The following is a 22,379-nucleotide window of genomic DNA, read 5'->3' as shown; positions in this document are numbered from 1 at the left end:
ATTAAAAATTAGCTTCTGGTATCCGAAAATTTGAATCACACGACAAAAAAACAACAACAAATTTTTAACTGAACTCAGCGCGCGACTATGATTAATCGTAAACTTTCGTCATTGTTTCAATAGTATATAGACACATTTAAGCTACTAAGTTATAAATTTTTAAAACAAAATTATTTAATTATAATTATGTACAAAAAAATCGTTGTGATTATGATATATGTACAAACAACCTGCGATTGTAATCAGTGACGGATCCAGGGGGGGGGGGGAAGGATGGGTGGGTGGGGTATGCATCCCCCCCCCAACCAGAATCTGAATCACCAGAATCCTGCGATAGTAATAGCGTATAAATATCAGGGAATAGTTTGAGTTTTGCACGATGCAACGTAAGATTCAAACTTTATCACATCACGCAAGTAGATGTAAGGTACTTTTTTAAGCCCTTCTTCTGTGAGTGAGTTAAGATAAGAGAGAACGGTTATACAAGACGAACGTCTCGCTTTACCAAATCTAAATGCAATAAATTGTATTCATATCGTTAAAAATAAAACAATTCTCTAGTTAACATATAACTGTAACTCACAAATGATTAAGCTCTGTGTGAATTTTCTTCGAATCGGATGCTGATGCTCCAGAAAATAAGAAAAAACCTACAAGGTTTTGACACTAAAAAAAAAAAAAAATTATTTGAATAAATTAATAGAATCAATCAAACAAAAACAAAACTTTTACCCCAAATTTTATTGAAAAAGCATCTTCTTTAGTTAACTTTTACAAATACGGTCTTAAAAGTATTTTAAGACCATATTTGTTGAAGGATTTTGCTTGTTTGATTGTTGTAAGAATGATTGTAAGATCGTATTTGTACTACTTGTAGCAAGCAAATTAAATAATGAAGAGTCAAGATATAATAGAATGTAATCTTATTTCCTGATCTGGTTTTCTCTTTCGGATCGATAATTGTCTGTTTAAATTGCGCTTTAAGAAGAGATATCATTCTATTAAAGTTTTTTAAACTTTTATTTTATTAATAATAAAGAAACTTGTACTATTATGGAAGGGCAGAAAATCATTATGGATTACCGAAGAACAAGTGTATTCCAAAACTTTTTTGAAAAATAAAATAAAAAAATAAAACAAGTTGATTTTGATCAAAAGCGATAAAAGAAAATTAAAAAAAAATTAGCAGAGTTTCAGTAAAAGATGAAACTGGTCATGGCTATGTATCCAAATATGACCAGGATGCATAAAAAGCTCTTTTCACTCAAAATGCTTAAGTAACCCATCTTGAATCTAAGGGAGAAGCTCGTGGTAGTATTAACCTGTTTTTAAAAACCAATTTCTACCACTTGTAAAAAAAGTACATTGTAAGTTAGTACAACTTTACTTGTACTAACATACATCTAATTGATGTTTAACTGTCTGCATCAAACTTTAATGATCATACCATACTGATATAGACGGTAGAATAACTACATAAAAATGTTCATTTTATTAAATGTTCTTTTTTTTCAGATCAGGGATGCAATCGTAGTTCATGCAGCCGATGAATGTAATTGCAGCTATCAAGTCACATGAAACTCTTTTCAAAATATTATAAGCTTAGTATTATAATCAAAAACTTATTTCAAAATAAACTAATTACAAAAATTCACTTCTTAAAAAAAAAGAAAAAAAAAAAAGATTGATGACAAAGTATTCATCAGTCTCACACAATACTTGAAAGTGACTTACATTGTCAAGCATACAAGAAGAAGTAATCAAATACTTACTGATAGTTAAAAGTTCCACAAAAAGATATGGTGTGATTAGAGGTCAAAAAAAAAAAAATTTGGAAGAATTAGTGCCGTTGGTCACCTTGGACAATAGAATAACAATCCACAAAGTTTATATAAAAAAAAGTTTTGCCAGCAGTTCAAAAATATGGCAACAAAGAGTTCAGCGACAATTGGAATTTTTGGTAAGGTTCAAAAATAGTGCAAAAATTTTTTAGTTGTAATTGACAAAAAAAAATTGTTTAACAAACTTGCCTCACCTTAATCCGTTGGACTACTTTATTTGGGATGAATTTGTTTATTGAATAAACTAATGTAAAGTACAATTAAACAAAAATTTAAAGCTTTAAATTTTTCATTTTAATGAAGCTTGCAGTTAAATGAATTTTTAGAAAAATCATTGGAAATTGTGTGCCCTGAACTTACAGACTAATGTTTCATGCCTATAAATAACATAAACTATTTGTATTAATAAAAAAATGATTTAAAGAGAGAAAAAACAAAAAAACCAAACAACCAATATCACTAATAGGCCAGGTGAATAAATAAGGGCTCATCATTTTTGGAGTAATTGCTCAACTTTATGTGAATAAAATTTTTGAGCAAGTGCTCTTTTTTATGTAAAAGCTTTTACTCTGAGCAATTGCTTATATAAGAAAAAAAGTGCATAAATAAAAAAAGCGATAACTTATAAATGGTGAGCAATTGCTTTTAATTTTACGAGTATCTATATAAGTGGCTTTTTGTTTTATTTTTGATAATTGGATATTCATTTTATCTTTTTGCTACTTTATTTTACTATTTTTTGACTTTTCATACATACATACATACATACATACATACATACATACATACATACATACATACATACATACATACATACATACATACATACATACATACATATATATATATACATATATATATATATATATATATATATATATATATATATATATATATATATATTTATATATATTATATATATATATATATATATATATATATATATATATATATATATATATATATATATATATATATATATATATATATATATATATATATATATACATATTTTCTATCAGTAAGAAAAAATACATACAATGCAGTATTATATAAAATAATATACACATAACCGGGACAAAAAGAAGACAATGTTTGCATATATATATATACATACATATACTTTATTCACATATTTTTGAGTACATTGAGCCATGAGCATTCACTTTTTAACTTTTACTTTTGCTCACTGCTAGTGAGTAAAATTGTTTTTTTTTGTTCAGCCAGCCTAATATTTGGGGAGATAATAAAATAATAAAAATGGGCCGTTATTTTTGAAATCTCGTTAAAGTAACAATTATAAAAACCTGAATTGTCTCTTCATGAAAAAGAGAATCTATATCTGATTTCGCTTAGACTAGATTTAGTTTTGAAAAATAAAACTTAACTTTTTTCAGAGAGATCTTCAAAACTTTTTTAATAAAAAAGATGATTAATTCTAATACTTCAGTTCGATATAATATCATAAATTTGAATCAATAACAGGTTTAAAGATTTGTATTGATTAAATCATTTTTAGGATTTACAGTAATAATTATATGGTCAAGAAAATTAAAAGCATTCGATGCCACATTAAACACTTTATTGGATTTTTGGAAGATATTTCTTGAAGTTAAGTATCATAAATAACTGAAAAATATTAGAAAGAATTTGATTTTGATTTTTGTTTCAACGTGCAAATCCGAGACTTTGTTTTCCGTGTCAAATCAAAGTATTCGTAAAAATATTAGAAAGAATTTGATTTTGATTTTTGTTTTAACGTGCAAATCCGAGACTTTGATTTTGATTTTTGTTTCAACGTGCAAATCCGAGACTTTGTTTTCCATGTCAAATCAAAGTATTCGTAAAAATGTTAGAAAGAATTTGATTTTGATTTTTGTTTCAACGTGCAAATCCGAGACTTTGTTTTCCGTGTCAAATCAAAGTATAACATCTTCGATCATCCTTAAATAAACCAGTGAGGATTTGTCAGAGTTAGTTTAAAAAACTTACCAGTTCAGCTCAAAATTTTATTTATAAATAATTCTCTAAAATTGTGATGATGTTTTGCACATGTAAAAATGTTTAACAAGACAATTGTAAAACATTGAAATAGCAGATTGTAAATTTTAACTCCAACAAAACTCAGTTATTTACTGCAAACAACTATCGCAGTACTGTCAACATTCCTATATTAATGAATGGCAAACCTCTCATTGATTCTTCTTCTTTATGTCTTTTTGGATTATCTTTTACTACTGACCTTTCATGGAAATCATATATACAATCAATTGCTAAATGAGCATCCATTTTCTCTCTCCTGATTCTATTCTTTACCTCTACAAATCTCTTATTTATCCCTGTATGGAATACTGTTGTCATATTTAGACTGGTTCTTCAAATGATGCTCTTTCTCTTCTAGACAAGATCCAAAAACTGATTGTAAACGTAGTTGGACTTGCTCTATGTGCTAAGATTGAGCTTCTTTCCTATCTTTGTAACATATCTCTTTTTTCTACAAATACTATCATGGTCCTCAAAGGAGCTATCAATAGTGGTTGCTTGCAGCCTTGTTGGGAGTGAATCAGAATAAAAAAAAAAAAAAATTATGCTGTAAAAATTATTTTTTGCTGAACAGCGAAAAAGTTATCTGTTAATTGTAAAAATTTAAAAAAATGTTTAGCAATTTGTTTTTATTTAAAAACTTTAGTTTTATTTTGTAGAAACTTTTTAAACTTGGTGCTTTATAGTCATAAGCAAATTTTAAAGTTCAATTCAAATACATTAAAAAAGAATTCTTAGAAATAATAATTAAACAAATCAAAATAGAATTTTTAACCAAAATTTTTTAATAGTCATGCAAACTTTTTATTTTAAACTTAAATTTATTTTGTTTCCATTCATAATGTTGGAAAAATTAATACCCATTGCAATTTTTAAAAAGGTTATGGCCTGTATATGCTTCTTCATACTAAAAATGATTATAATCGTTCTATAAAGGAATTTCATCATTATCATTCTATAATTTATCTATTTTTTTGTGTGTGCTGGTTTTGAAGAAGCAATGACACTTCTCCCTCAATAAATAAAACTGAAAACAAACTTAAAAAAGATTATTTTGAATTGAATTCAAATCTACAAGAATAAGTTACTAAAAAATTTATACCTTAACGAAAATCTGACAAAGCTATTTTTTTTTAGAATGAGTAATGAGTAAACTTAAAAAAGAAATGAGTAATTGTTATTACATAATAACCAGATAGCTGTAGTGGTGTAGTGTTAAGCGCTGCTTTGTAAGTAAGATGCTCTGAGTTCATACCCAAGTAGTAACATCTTCAACTTGTTTCTCTATGCAACAGTCAAAAGATACTCAAAAGTTGTGTTTTAGAGTTAAAGATTTTACAAAAACAATTTAAAAAAGTGATTGCATGTTATGTGATTGCACTGAATGCTACCAGTAGCAGAGTGATAATACTGACTTGAAAAAAATTACTGGAGAATTTTTTTTAAGTCAGGATTATTACATTTTACTGGAAGAACTTAAACATATTATTGGAGCGAATAACTGGAACATATTTGCTGGAACACATTACTGAAACATAATTCTGAAACAAATTAATGCAACATATTACTGGAAGACAGTTATATTTTTGAGTTCTTCTCCCTACCCCTCTTCTCCTCCTTCCCTAATTAACTCTTTCACTACCGCAGTTTTTTTAAAAAACTTTTCGCCGTGAACGCTCTAATTAAAAAAAAAAATTAAGATCACATATTATTCAAAACTAATAGAAATTCAAGTAATAAATCTGTTTGAAACCATAACAAACTATATATATAAAGAAAGCTAAAAAAAAGATCTTTTTAAATATATAAACATTAAATACACAGCGTTTCATACTGGAAAATGCAAAGAGTTCAAAAACGTTGTTTTTTATTAAAAGAAAAAAAAATTAAATCAAAAATAAAATTCTTTTATATATTTTAAGAATAAAATATTTTAAAAGACATTTCTAACAACTTACATAGGGAATGGAATCATAAGTAATAAAAATAGTTTTACTTTTCTTTTGAGAACAGAAAAAAGCTAAAACCAGTTTTTTTTTAGAACTGAATTTAGAAATATAAAAAAGGAAAAAAATCAATTAGTTTGTAAAATGTGCTTAAAAAAAAAAAAGTACTTTCAATGATAAAAAAAATTATCTGGAATGGTAAATCAAAAAACAATTTTTAGAATGCAAATGAGGTTCATTACTGCAGCCAGAACATATAAAATTTGTGCGCTTTCTATTGACAGGAGTACTACAGACTACACAATTTCTATCGCTTTCAACATATTTAATCAAATGTCTTTTCTAAGACTGGATTTGAAACTTGTGGAGCTTTTTTTAAAAGTGTAGAATTATCTTCAATAAGATTCTCCATAAATTTTTTTAGAGTAATTCTTTTTGAATTATGTGGACGAGTTAACAAATATAATATGTAAGAGTTAGCTTGAGTTACTTCTATCAGCCAATTAAATATTCTTTTCCACCAATTAACTGTCTTTCTATCTAAATTACTGTAATATGAAACAGATTGGTCTAAATGATCACAACCATTCATTGATAGATTGTACCAGTGAATAATTTCTGGTATTTCCCTGACTCCTTTGCGACGAGAAGATACTACAACAACATTTTTTGCAAACTTAGTAGAAACAGCTACTACCCTTTTTACTACATTTTTTAGCTTTCTTATCTTGCCACTGAATAAGTAAAATTCCAGATTCACTGTGATAACAATTTGTTTGTAGATGTTTCATTCTACAACCTTTTTGGAACTTGATACTATCTGGAAAATTCTTGCGATTTTTTTGTAAGGTTCCAGCGTAGTGAAATGATTTGGATGTTAGATAGGAGATCAAAGAGTGTGTTGTGTAATATCTATCAGCAAAAATATTGTGACCCTTTCCAAGAGGTTTAAGTAAGTATTCAAAATTTTTTTCCGATTGTTTCATTCCATATGCATCAGAGTTTTAAGATGTATCACTTCCAAAGTAGGTAAGGATGTTAAAGGCATAGCCACTAGCACTGTCACACAAACCAAATGTTTTAATGCGGTATTTTCTTGGTTTGCTGTGGTTATACTGTTTATTTTTCCATCTACACTTTATATTTAATGACCATTTCATCAACAGAAACATCTTTCTAAGGATAAAATGCTTTTTGATAATTTGCAATAAGATTTTTCATAAATGGTTCAATTTGTTCTTTTGCATGGCTTTCTTGAAATGGAGCAACATGAAGCATTGTGATTTTCTTGAGATGGAGCAACACGAAGCATGAATGATTGAAATTATGATGATTTTTAATCATCATAATTTCAATCATCATTTTAATCATTTGTGTTTATCTTGTTTAGTTTTATCCTAAAATAAGGAGTTGATTTAAAGACATTTTTTTGAATACATGAATTTACCGTAGGACGATGTTAAAAACAGGTCTAGGTTCGTCCCTGACACCCCAGTGCAATGAACTTATTTCTCTATGAAGCAGCCTCGTTCATCAAGTGTTTCTGAGTTTAAGGCTTGAAAAAAGGTTGGTAGCAATAACATAAAAATAACAACAAACAAACAAAAAGCCTCCTCCGCTGTAGTGGAATCCTTAGCCATGGGGAGGTAAATATAATTATGCTTTCTACAAGTATTAGATATTTTTACTTAAAAAAGAACTGATAAAGAAATTAATTGATTGTGCCTATGACTAGCAAATAAATAGCAATTTTTTTTTAGTTAAAAAAACAATTTTTATGAAGAAAATACTTTTTACATACTAAAATAATATTTTTTTGCTTTCAATAATACCATTTAAAAAATGTTAAGATTCACAAAATAATTAGCAATTGTTAAAATAAATTACAATTATTAAAACAATTTTTATATTAGATGTAAAATATTTTACCTGATAAAACAAGTTTACATAGTGTTCAACTTTTTTTGGAATTTTCCCATTTTTACTGATAAGACATAACAACTGAAGATTCTTACAGGAGTGGAAAGCTTCAAGGATGTTTTCCTTCAAATGGAAATAAGGCTGATCCAATCTATATGATAGAATTTTGTTATAAAAATTGGATGACCCTATATATCATAGATATAAAGTCTATATACCAGATATAAATAACTATTATTGGGATTATATTTTCTGTTTCCAATGACAAATTATAATAAATTATAAATCAAAACAATAAATTATAATAAAAATAATATTACTTTACTATAATATTTTTGAATGATGAACTAGATTAATAATTAATACCAAATCAATTCTTTTAAAATATATAATAGTATCTCCCCAAATTTTAATGTCAGTATCTCGCCAGGTTTAAGGAAACTGTAAAATATAATATTTAAGCTTCTAGTTTCAAATTTAATAGAAAATGTTGGTGTTAAAAAAACATCTGAACATGTTTAGTAAGATTTAATAAGAAAAAAAACAAAGAAATAAATTCGCAAACAAATGAATAGCAAAACTTAATATTATACTATTATCAAATATAAATACAAATAATTAAAATTCTTTGAGCAAATCAAACACAAATAATATTCAATCCTACCAACTTAAAAGAAAAAAAAAACTGAGCTTTTTAACCTAACTTGAAATATTGCTTTTTGAACTTCTTTACCCATCTTATGAAAAATATTGATATAAAAAATAATAACTTTAAAGTTAAAAATTGACCTAAACTTCTTGAGTCTTTTACAATTTAGAACTGCTTGTCTCAATGATGAGAGAGATCCTGAATGTCCACTTTGTCCACAATGAGCAATTGACAGTTCTTCTAATAAACAACACGAGCCAGTTATCTGACATAATGAAGAAAACATTCCAACACCTGACAAGCCTGAAAAAAGTTAAAACTACATTGAATTATACTCCAGAAATTTTGTAAGAAAAATTTTTACAAAATTTCTGGAGTATAAAAAAGTGTAAAAATGCTTAATGCAACTAATAGGGTGTATACATTTATATATATATTATATATATATATATATATATATATATATATATATATATATATATACACCCTATATATATATATATATATATATATATATATATATATATATATATATATATATATATATATATATATATACTAATAGGGTGTATATATATATATATATATATATATATATATATATATATATATATATATATATATATATATATAGTGAACTCCTATTTCAAACCTTCAAGGGACCTAGAAAATAGTTTGAGTTATCAGGACATTCTATTACACGAACTTTTGCAGACAAGTAAAAACAATTCAAGTTATCAAAAGTTTTGATTTCAAAGGTAAAAATAATACATTATAAATTAAAAAATGCTCTTGCTGCACTTACTGCAACCATTCCTGTAAGACAAACTTTACTGTGCTTTCCCGATATATACATCTCAGATTGAAGATTTAGTGACTTATTAGGTTGCATTTGAAAAAACAATCCAAATTCATCTGCATTATATATTTCATCAAATTCATACCTGGATAAAATTGTAGGGAGAGTTGTTTCCTTCAATGGCATGGTCATTTCAGCTGTACATGAGTTACCCTCTTCACATACCGTCTTTAAAGAAACATTATACCTGATTTCCAATAATCAAGCCAACCATCAGATGCTTAAAATTCATTTATATTAATTTTTTCAGCAAGCTGGAAACAATAGTTTTTGCGTTGATGTTAGGTTCTTGTACCCAGCCTACTTTAAGGTGCAAAACAAACAATTTTTTATAAAGAGTTTAACTAAAAGTACAATGCCTGAAGCAACTTGTTCAATATATGGTTGTACTACTTCTCGTTATTCACATGATATAGCTATATTCAGTCTTCCTAAAGGTCAAGATGACTATAATGTTGAATGGAGAAGAAAATTGATATAGATTATCACAAAAGATCGTTTGATGGATTCAGCTTTAAGAAAACAAATTGTCAGTGAATCTTTACATTTATGCAAGAGGCATTTTGAAGATCACGAATTTAATAGAAATAGGCTTTGTGTTCACATAAACAAGTGTGCGCGTGTGTATATATATATATATATATATATATATATAATATATATATATATATATATATATATATATATATATATATATATATATATATATATATATATATATATATATATATATATATGTTTATATTTCTGATAGTATTTATAATTATTATTTTAAATAAATCTATCATTAGTTCATTGTTTTAAAAATATTATATTTTTTATAGATTCAGCCAGAGCAAGACTTTTACTAGGATCTTTACCTTCACAAAATTTACCAAAAAAGAGTGTTCAAACATCTAGGTAAAAATTTCAAAAAGAGAATCTATGTTTTAATTTTTCTTTTTTCATTTAAAAGTAGTTTTTTTCTTTTTCTTTTTTTAGTTCCTTAGCAACATCAAAACTTCCAACATTAAGTATTGACTTGAAAAAAGATTTCCGTGAAATTAACAAAGTTCAAAATGATGTACATTCTTTTTATAAATCGTTTTCAGAATTTGTAGATTGTGTCAACGCTCTTAAGTTGAAATTATGGGAACTTGTTAAATCAAAAGATTTAGTCAAAGTTTTTAAATTAGACAACATTCACCTACACGCCAATATGAAGTATATATTCAACCTAGCCTAATATTTACAATACAATGTTTTGCTTAGAACCTGATAAGCATGAGATATATTCTAATCATAACAAATCAGTTAAAAACATTACTTTATTGAGTATTATTACTCTTTTATCAACTTACTCATTATGTCAGGGTGTTGCCTCTGGTTCAAACATTTTAAAAAAACGTATTCTTACAAAGTTGTACAACCCAAGTGTTTCTTCAATTACTACATTTGAGAGTGAATTTAACAGGTCAACTTTGTGTTTGTTATTGATAAAATCTGGTGATATTTGTAATGAGTGTAAAACTTTGGAATTGTCACGTAATAATAAACATCATAAGGCTGTAAAATGTAAAGCTGAAACAATCACAAAACCTGCTCAATTAAATGCCCCTATCTCAATAATTTCACCTGATAGAATTAAACTTACTTTGCAAAACTATCAATCTGAAAATGCTTTTTTGAAACAAGAAATGAAAAATATGCAAGAAGAAATTCAAAAAAATTCATTTCAAGTAACCTCTGACCTTGATGATGACATGAAAAGCCTAATGTCAAATGCTTTTGATAAATATGTTTCACCATTTATGAAGTTCTTTTGGAATGGGCAACAAAAATACCTATTATCAAATCCAACATCAGTACGATATCACGATATCATCCTATGATTATACCGTATTGCCTTAGCCTTTGTGTAAAGTCTCCTAGCGCATATGAGGATATTCGCTTTGATAGAAAGTCTGGTAGTGATTTTTTTGTATTACCAAGCCGTCATTGTCTTCGTGACTTATAGAATTATATTCATTCTCAATGTGGTTTCAATCCTGATATTGTTAAAGAATTTAAATCAAAAGTAAAAGATTTTAGTGAAATAGAAAAATATTGTAGTTGTTTGATGAAATTAAAATTCAAGAAAGTCTTGTATGGGATAAACACACAGAAGATATCATAGGATTTGTCGACCTTGGCGATATTGACTATGCAACTTTACAAAAAGTTGATGCAGTAGCAACTCATGTTCTAGTATTTATGATACACAGTATAGTTAACCCTTTTAAGTTTACACAAGCTAATTTTGCTACACTTGGAATATCATCAACCCAAATTTTTCGATTATTTTGGAAAGCTGATGGTATATGTGAACTGGAATGCAAGTTAAAAGTTATAGCAACAACTTACGATGGTGCTACTCCTAACTGAACATTTTTTTAAATGCATTCAAGCTCTTATAATTTTAATGATAAAAAGGATGTAGATGTCACATAAAACTATTAATCTACATTGTCCTGAAAGGTATATTTACTTTATATCTGACCCCCCCCCCCATCTTCTTAAGAAAACAAAAAACTATTTATAGCTCTGACTCTGGTAAATGTACTAGATACATGTGGAATGATGGTTTATACATTCTATGGAGTCACATAGCAGACATTTTTAAAGAAGACCAAACATGTGGTTTACATCTAATTCCAAAATTATCATATGATCACATTAAATTATCATCTTTTTCTATTATGAACATCAAATTGGCAGCTCAAGTTCTTAGCAATACTGTTAGTAAAGTCCTTCTTATCATGGCAAACCTATGAAGGAAATTAAATTACTGTTAATTGTTAAAGTTGATAAAATTTTTACTTTCTAATGGTGTGTCTTATGTATTAACAGAAAGACTTTGTCAAGATCCACTTGAAAATTATTTTGGGCATAAACGCCAAATTGATTCTCGCAAAGATAATCCATCTGTGCGTGATTTTGGCTATAATGATAATACCATTCGATATCAAAAAGTCTTCCGACCTATAAAAGATGGTAATTCCCAGGAAGAGGTTCACTTTGAGATTAATGAAGAGCCAGTACTATGCAGAAAGCAACAAAAACTTCTCTCTAATACATTTTTTTAAAACGGTTATTTTCATAGCCACAAATTGTTAACACATTATTGGCTAAATGAACAGATACTTCACGACCCAATATTAATTGATTTGATCAACAAAAGATGAATACATTTAAATAATATTATACTAGGTTGTAATAATATAAAATTTTTTTCTTTTCTTGCTTGAATAGATTGACGTTATAGGCAGGGTTGACACTCGTGTATTAGACAATTTGAGGTTAAAATTTCATAATTATTAACTTAAGTTAAAAAATGTAAATACATCATAGCCCCAGTTTTATTTATATAGTTGCTTAAAATCTTTAGCTAAAAAAAAGTATTCGTGTTGAAAAAAGTCATTTGTTAAGCATTTTTTTGAAAAAAAAAACATTGAATTTTCTCGGCTGATTTCATAAAATATAGACTACTGAAAAAAACTCTTTTAATATACATCAGGGGCGGATCCAGCATTTTTTAGTCTTTGAGATAGCTAACTTCCAGACATGAAGCAAACTCCAAACATTTATATGTTTATTCTTACATCAAATAAGGATGCTTTGCAAAAAATAACAATGATTAGAGCCTGGGAACAAAAAAGCTCCAAAATTTTCTTCCACCCTGTCTTAAACCTGAGGAAAAAGGTTGATAAAATATTTTGGCAAAAATTTTGGATCATTTTTGTTCCCAGGCTCCAATCATCGCAATTTTTTGCAAAGCATCCTTAATTCACATAAGTATAAACAAATGTTTATATAAATAAATGTATTGGAGTTATAATTGAAGTTAGAGTTAGTCTACTGAATGATTAAACTTGATTACAAGGGGAAAGGGGACTCAAGAAATGATGAAAAAGATTTGAATGCTTCAAGTACAAAAGTGCAATACTCATGTAAAATTTTTTACAATCTAATTTTTTTCAATATTTTAATTCATAAGGATTCAGCTTTTTAAATATGCGATTTGTAGTTAAATTTTAGGTTAATAAAAATAAATTTAAAAAAAAGAGCAAACAAAACATAAATTTGTGAAAAAACATTCTGCCTTCAAAACATCATGAACAAAAAGTTTATACTATAACCCTCCCTGATAGTTGCTTATTTCATATACTCTTAAAAATATATATTGATCAAAAATTATCTTAGGTGCCAAAAAAATGCTCTTGTTTATTAATTTCTAATTGGGGGACTTAATAAACGGGTGGGTGGGAGTTTTTATTTTTATTAGTGCATTTATATTTATTTTAAGGTTGGTTTACCCTAAACATTTTATTTAGTTTTGAGATATCATTCCCTTGTTGATAACAAGTAAATTATAATAAACAGATTTTTAAACTTAATTTTATTAAATAAAAAAATTTAATAAACAAACTCAATAAGTTCAGAATAAATAGGAAAGTTTCTGAAAAAACTTAGAATATGGTAATAAATACCATAAAATGTTGGCCCTAAATATTTTCTAAAAACTATTAACTGTGTAAAGTTTCTAATCCCCACAAAATAAAGTCTTTGTAAATTTTATATAGTTATATCTTTTGATTTCAACTCCCATTTAATGAAATTTTTTGCAAAGCAAAATCCTTATTTGACTAATTGGACTGATCATAGAAAACCTTTTTCTAATGAAAAGAAAACAATTTAATAAAAAACTAGTAATATATATATATATATATTCTGATACCACAAAAACGTTTTTAGTCATTTGTAGCTATGAAAATAGCTGTTTTAAAAATTGAGATAGTATCAGATAATTGTTTTCAATTGTCAAATGTGAAAGTAACATAATTAAGTTGTTGAACTTTAATTTTAAATGTGGAACACTGTGTATTTATTCCTATAAAAATTGAACCAATATTTTCAAAGATACATTTGTAAAAATCTGAATAAAAATTTTCGGCATTTCCTTGAAATAAAGATATAACTGGTTTTATAATCTGGTATGCTGTGTTAGCTATATCGAAATTAATCACATAAACTTTAAAATGATTTTTTATGTACTCAAAACAATTATTTGATGAAAGCTTTGCAACACTTCTTTCTAAATATATTTGAAAGTCTTCAAGATCAAGAGTTTCTACTGATATTTTAATTTTTTAAATAACTTTTAAGAAATTAGAATTACTTGATAAAACATCAGAATGTTTAATATTTACATGACGAGTGAGGCCTCTAGAGCTCAAACATTTTTTGTTACAAAATAGACAGGAAAATGTTATTTATGGTATATCTGAAGCATGTTGTTTTTCAGCAACATCATTTAACAAATCCTGGTCAATAACTGCAAAAATAGAATCAAACTCGTCTTTATGCAACTCAAAAATAGGCTCAAAATTATTTAAATCTTTTGAACTTTCAGCCATCATAAAAGTTTATTTTGCACCTTATTCACAAAGACTACCCGATTTTTAACTTAAACAATAAAACTATTAAAAACAGCCTGCGTTTCCAGACTTTTTTTACTAATGCATGATAAATCTTTAAATTAAAGTTTTACAAGAATTTCATTTTATTATCTCTTATTAAAATAATTCTTGTTCCACATATTGCTGTATAGTGCTATTTCTGGTGGATGACAAAAGAAATCCACAACTTTTCAAATTTCTTTTACTGCCTTGTTGTAATAGTTATTTCAGTAATAAGTTTAGATAAATAGATTAATAAATATTCTTATACTTAATATAATATACTTTAATAAATATTCAGTGGTCTTGTTTATAATTTTCAACAAACAATTCACCATTTTCAAAGTCATTAAAATTACTATACAATTCTGATTCTAAAAGTTTTAAAATAATTTTATCATCACATATTTTTTTTACAAAGACCTAGTTTCTTGCTAGTATTGTAGAAAATATCCATCAGAGCCAGATGAATAGCATTATTTATGTACTGCGCGCAGTGAACATTTACATCCAAAGTTATGCATAGCATATACACAGTCAGTTGCCAATGCAATGGTATGTTTTTTAAAAGTGATTTTAATACTTTTTTAAGTTTTTATGACACTAATTATTCTAGCTAGCCCTAGATTAAAAATAACTTACAAATAATTATTACAAACTATTAAATAATAGAGTGTCTTATGAAAAATCTTTTTCATAAGAAAATCTCCCGAATTAATTGAATCTAAATTCAGTAGATCTTACTATTGTATAAATATTACAGCACTTGTTATTTGGGTATATTCATGTTAATAAACTATTTTATTAAAAACAATAAAAAATAAAGTTTCAAAACTAATAAACTTGTATAAATTTTACTACTTTTTATTAGAATTATCAACATATTAGAAAACAAAAATATTTAACAAAATTAAAACATTTTTTTAAGCTAAAAGATGAGTTTACCGTTGTATTTGCCAATTAATGATAAATAATATTCAAATATCAAATACTATATATTTGCTAAATAATATTTGAATAATTGAACCAAATACTAAACTATATGTAATTGAAATTGTTAATATCATTGCACATAAAAAGCCAAGCTAGAGCTGGTAAAGAAAACTGCATGTAATAAACTTGAATCTTTCCAATGGGCTGAAGAGACAACCTCTTTTTTTTTGTTTCAACAAGCAAACTTAATACAAAAACAACAAGTCAACTTAATACAAAAAATACTTTTAATACTGTGAATTAAATACAGCATCTTGAATTGAATTAGCAGGGATGGCGATGTGGAATTGCAGCTCACCAAATATTATTTAAAAGTCTGTATAAACAAACAAAATATGCTCATTAATCATCTGACTAAATATATACTATACTAAAATAAACAGAATAAGGAAAGGATTTTCTTTCTTAGACTGAATAAGGAAAGGATTTTCTCCCTTATTTCTGACTTAAAATATTTTTGAAAAGACTTTCAAAAATAGTCTGGCATGCGAGTATTCTCCATAAACTTTCCCCATATGGTATATAAAAAAGGTTTCAAAATTATAGAATCTTTCTCCAATAATAACATTAGAGCTATTCTTAATGAAAAGCATTCCTTTTCTTTACCAGTAGCCTCAGGGACATCACAAAATAGCACCTTATGCTGCATATTCTTCTTATATACATTAATGATTATTCTGTTAATCTTACCACTAAAGTTGTTTTATTTACAATTATTTATTCTTGCTTGGTTGACTTTAATTTTGAACATAAAGTATAATCTTTATGTTTTTTTTAAAAAAAAAGCCAATTTAGAAGACTAGAAAAAGTTTAAGTTTTTTTAATTGATAGGTTGCCTGCCCAAATCGAAACCATCAGTTGATGTAGCAAGACTCCTTGCATGTTCTACCTATTTGTCAGTGATGTAGCAACACTCCTAGCATGTCCTACCTAATTGTCAGTCGATGTAGCAACAATCCTCACACATTCTACCTATTTTGTCAGTCAATTAGGCAGCACTCCTCGCATGTACTACCTATTTGTCAGTCCATGTAGGTAAACAGTAAAAAATAAATAAATAATAAAAACAGTCAAGATAATTTTTTTTTAAAACTAAAACAATAAAAAACATTCTAGTCTATTAAGTTGCAATTTTGTGGTTTTTTAAAAAACATTAAAATTAAATTTGTTTCCCCAATTAATTAGTTTTCACATAAAGTGTACTTAATTTTGTCACTTTTAGATACAAAGAGTCATTAAAATGTTTGTGGTTTTGATGTTTGATATTAAATAGATAATTTTCTAACAATAGACAAAAGATCAGTGCCAGTAATGATGTTTGCATTTTGATGGAAAAAAATAGTTGGGGTAGGGAACGTCAAGTAGTCTTGTTAAAGAACAATAAAAAAGAGGTTTTAAAAATGATTGTGATAGACACTACAAATGTTAACATTTAGAAAAAAAGTGGTGCGATAAAGAGATTAATGACACATTTTGAAAGTGTTGGCTTTCAGAAATCTCTCTATGTTGGTTGTCAACACCATATATTAGATAGATTGTTAAAGTTATGTCTGGATGACTTTCTTGGATTTCTCAATTCACCTGAACTGTCATATTATTTTGTTGAAGCAATATGTAGTAAATATGACTATTTAACATTAAACTTCGACAATAGTGGCATACAATTGAAGAAGAATGAACTGAAATGGAGAGATGGCATGTAGTTTTTGAAGCATCTGATTAATGTAGTGAAAAACTTTAAAAGTTTACCAAATATTACCCAATCTAGATGGAACTCACAGGCAATATCTTGACTATTTGCTTACATACTAATTTCTTCAGACAGACAATGACTTGAGATGGCTTGTTGCTGGAAAATGGGCAGATATCTGGTTTTCAAACCAAATGTTTAACCCTGAAAATGGTAAAGAATTGGAGAAAGCCATTAAACATCATCCAAAGGCTATCAATACATTCACGAAGTTTTGATGTGATAATTCTTCACCAATAAATATGCAAAGATCCAACATTTGTGCCAAACAAGCAGTAAAAGTTTTAGAAGATATCAAAAGTCTTTGCAAATCTGAATAAACTTTGTATTTGAAATATTTATTAACAAATCACAATTAAAGCAAATGCAAACCTTTTTAGCTAATGCAGTTTTATCAATATAGTTTTTAAACATTTTGATGTTTTGTTAATTTTATCAATATAGCTTTATTTATGTGATATATATCTTTATTACTTATTTAAACATATCAATCCCTACCATGTCCCTGGTAGTACCGCGCTCAACTTGTTTCTCCACACAGCGGCCTTGTTCGTCAAGGTATATAGAGTCGAGAGAGGGTTATAACCACAATTAAGTAGCCTCCTAGTCTTTAAAACCATAGAACTATGACAATTATTCAGTTAATAAGAGGTTTTATTAGAAAACACATTAAAAAATATTGACTTTTTCATTAAAAAAATCTAAAATGTATTAAACAGTTTTATAAATTTTATAATTTCAAAATCAAAATATAAATCCCAATTTTAAAAAAAAGTTTAAATTTACTACCTGCAAGTGTCAACTTTCTTAACGATTGAAGCTTACAGATTGAAAAGAATACTTTATCTTTTAGATAAAAAGTTGGAGGACTAAATTAAAAATTAAATAATTGCTTTATATAGTTGTTGACTAATGAGCATATGTGTGCAGAGACGCCAAAAGGTTAATTGAAAATTTCATTATCAACTCTAATATCATATCATTTTGAAACTTGTTGATAAATGCCTAATTTAAAATGCAAATTTTTTTTGTTAGTTTAAAATTAATTGCAGTTCAAAAATGAGATAACAATTTTTATTTGGTATTTTTATTTTTGTGTCCAATTACCATTTTTTTCCAAATTTAACATCAGTATAAATAAAACTTTAAAGTTTTCCTCATGATTGAAAGACATCTTTTCTCTAAGTAAGCCTTTTGACACCTCTATGCATGACCTAGTTACTAGGTCATACAGAGTTGAAACCACCAGTAAATGAAACAAGTTTGATGAACAGTTGAATAAGAGAAACAAAAATGTGTTTATTGTCAATGAACACAGTTATCAATAGTTTAAAACAAAATTTAAAATTAAATCTAAATTACATCGAAAAAAACATACCAGAAATATTGATCTTTCTGACTGTTCATTCCGCCAAAAGCTGAATTAAATCCGGTATCAACTACTTCTAATTCTTCAATCTGTACACAGTATTCCACAATAAAATCTAAACCACAGCCACTCTGACAAACTAAATTTTCATCTTCAAGAGACAAACGAGTATTTCTTGTGTAGTAACTTCCAGATTCAGATGTTTCTAACTTGAGTAATTTGCTTGGAGTACAATGAGGCGAAAAACCAGTGGTTAGCACTAGACTAGAAACAGATTTTGAAGTTGACATTCTGTGTAATGTTTCATTTTTGTCATCAGTGTTAGGAAACATATTATTCACTAAACCACATGCAGGTATTGCTAGAGCTTTTAATGTTTTAATTTTACTGACCGTTTGACAAAGTTTATTGACATCAGTATTAACAGAATGTATGTGTAATGAAGACAAATTTAACTCTTTAAGATGTCTACAGTGTAATGCTAAAGCTTCTAATCCATGTAAATCCTATTATATATAAAAGCATCAAAATTATCAAAATTTATTCAACAAAAACAAACATACTAACAAACAAACAAAAAAAGTGGAACTAAGGGAAACAATAACACTAAATTTTAGAGAAAATCTTACCTTTTCAATCCAATCATGACAAGATGATAAATTAAGTGAGACTAACATTGGATTATTTAGAGCTACTACTTTCATTAAGTTTAGCTTAAACAAACTGACATTGCTTAAATTTAGATGCTTTAATTGTTTTAAATTAGAAAGCCATGCCATTTGCTCTTTTCCAAGAATACAATAACTTAAATCAATTTTTTTAAATGATATAGTTTTAAAGACAGATTTTATATAATTCCAACAAAAAGAATTTGATGTTCCAGGTGCTATAAGAGCAGTGAGACTACCAGTATCTGCAGCTTCCCTAACTGTTTGTATAATAAAGTCCATTACAATAAGATTAAAATGAAGGTATCTATTGACAATCACAGCATCCCTTAACCGCACTAAAAACTTTTCTTCACTTTTTATGTAGAGAAAATATGAATTTCCAATGGTGTTGAAGCACGAGGAGTGATCACTAAAGTATTCCAAACCTAACTCATTTACAAGTATTTCATTAGAGTCAAAAATTGGAAGAAAATGTTCAAAGCTGGGTAACGAGTTAAACCGCAGCATTATACTAGTTAATCTTTTAAACATTTTTTGAGTTTGATGATATGTTTGAGTCGGCAGACCAGTTGTTGGATGAATAAGTGGAACCAATGAATATTTGTCAGGTACACTCCATGCTAGTTTTGTGAGGTAAGGATTATTATTAATTATAAGCTCCAAAGCACTAAATTGCAGATTTGAGCCTGTCAAATATAACTCACGAAGATTACAACAAGACTCAAGGGCTAGTTTTAAACTGTTTGAAGGAATCCAAAAACATTCCATTAGCGACAATGATAACATTTGTTCTTTATATCGATGCATAAGTGTGTGTATATATTTGGCTGATAATAACAATTTATTTTTAAATGAAAGAGTTCTAAAAAAACAAATAATTGTTTAAGCTAATAAACATAGTAATAAGTGACGAGTAATATAATTTATATACTTAAAAATATATTAAACATATTCCATTATACACTTATTTAAGTTTGAAACTTGTTTTAAAATAAATCAAAAACAAATGCTTATTTTTAAATATGATTTTCCAAATCCATGCAAACTATGCATATTAGTCTAAAAGTATAATATATATATATAATATATAAAATATAAGTCTATGCATATAAGTCTAAAACCAAAAAACATATGGAGAAAACATTATGCCACCTGATAGAAAAAAATAAATTTAAATGAAAATGTAAATTTATGTAAGTTTTAATCTTTGAAGGCTATATGTTAATGATTTAAAGTTTTTTGAATAGTTAGAGGGGGTTGAATAGTTTTACAAAAATGCAAATAATTTTTAAACAGAACTATAAGCATATGTTTATGTATAATTTGAGACCAATATTTGCTAATACAATTAAAAAAAAAATCTTAAAAAATTGAAAGATGCAAAGACTTAGATAATAACCCTCATTTAGATAGTACTCAAAACCTTTTAAATGTTTTGCCATTATCTTAACAAGGGTTAGCATGATGATCAGCTGTTGTAACTTTTATGATAGGAAAATTACTTTCAAGTTGCTATAGCGAACCCTGCTGCCATATTGATACATAAAATGGTTTAATTGCACTTTTAAAAGATTTTATTATGTTAGCAAGCATTTGTTATGTGACATTGTACGCATCAATATTTTCTTAGAATTTAAATATACATTAGTTTATCCAAGTGTTAAATATTTTAAATTTAATTAATTAAATTTAAAAAAGATCAGCATATTAGGGAATTCTAAACTGATGCCAAATCTGGCCAAACACAAACAAAAATAGTAAGAAAAGCAATGTGAAATTCCTGATTAAATGCTCATTCACAGTGCTCTATGACAAGACTATAAGATTTACTTGAAGCATCTTAATAATTAAATAAGAAAAAAACAGTCTCAGAGTCCCAAAATATTAATAGACTCCCAAGACTCTGGACTCTATACATATATAGGAACTCTGAACTATGAATTCTACATCCCTGATAAGAACATATTAATATGTAGTAAATACCTGTATAAAGAGACATCTCTGGCAACATTACAAAATCTTTTATTTACTTGGGAAATAACTGTAATTTCATCTGTATGTAAATGTTTGAATATCATCAATAATATTTCATCTGTCAAACACTCCATCTATAACACTAAATAAATAGATTTAACAGCATAATTTTTAAAAAACTCCATAAGTTTCATTTGCGCAAAAAATAAAACTACTTACAAGTATTGTCAACTTACTTATTTTGTTCTTATAAAATGCACCTCCATCAGCCTTTTGGTAAAAAATCACTTTAATTTTAGTCATAATATACTTTTAATTGTAAAATCTATGTAAAAAAAATTATATAAATGTATTATATATATATATATATATATATATATATATATATATATATATATATATATATATATATATATATATATATATATATATATATATATATATATATATATATATATATATATATATATATATATATGTATATATATATAGCCTCCCTTTCTCTGCCTGTCCATTTACTTTTTAACATGTACATTTTTGTCCAGAACTTATTATTAAAAAAATTTGTTATTAAACATTTCACTTTACACAGTGTCTAATTTTATGTCTGATGCATGAATGATCTAATTAAATATTGCATTGGAAAAAAATTAAAAGAAGATTGTCATGAAGTAAAATTTAAAAAAATCAAGAAAATGAAATATTTTGAGGAATTAACAGAAAAAAGTCATGAACATGTGCACTAACGATGTAAAGTAAATCATATTCGATTTTTTTTGTCATCGCCATGAAAAGGTCTACTTGGATAGATTTGAGACTTTGTATGATGTTAGTTTTGTTGTGATCCGTTTAACAAACATAAAATTAAATTTGAAAGTATTTAAAAA

General features: G+C 26.8%; 1 protein-coding gene across 1 annotated transcript; it reads right to left on the bottom strand.

The window, feature by feature from the left end:
• Positions 1-148: 148 nt before the first annotated feature.
• On the bottom strand, positions 149-21,833 carry LOC100207189 (F-box/LRR-repeat protein 18). The gene is made up of 9 exons (XM_065790713.1): positions 21,729-21,833; positions 21,502-21,634; positions 19,477-20,380; positions 18,857-19,353; positions 18,268-18,347; positions 8,540-8,702; positions 7,760-7,901; positions 584-666; positions 149-510 (listed from the first exon to the last, which is right to left on the bottom strand). The coding sequence occupies exons 2-9, from the start codon at positions 21,624-21,626 to the stop codon at positions 354-356; spliced, it is 2,151 nt and encodes a 716-aa protein (XP_065646785.1). The 5' UTR covers positions 21,627-21,634; positions 21,729-21,833; the 3' UTR covers positions 149-353.
• Positions 21,834-22,379: the final 546 nt, after the last annotated feature.

This window comes from Hydra vulgaris, chromosome 02 (assembly GCF_038396675.1).
Source record: "Hydra vulgaris chromosome 02, alternate assembly HydraT2T_AEP".
Taxonomy (NCBI): Eukaryota; Metazoa; Cnidaria; class Hydrozoa; order Anthoathecata; family Hydridae; genus Hydra; species Hydra vulgaris.
Note: the sequence above shows the minus strand (reverse complement) of the source record. Positions and strands in the feature narration are given on the sequence as shown.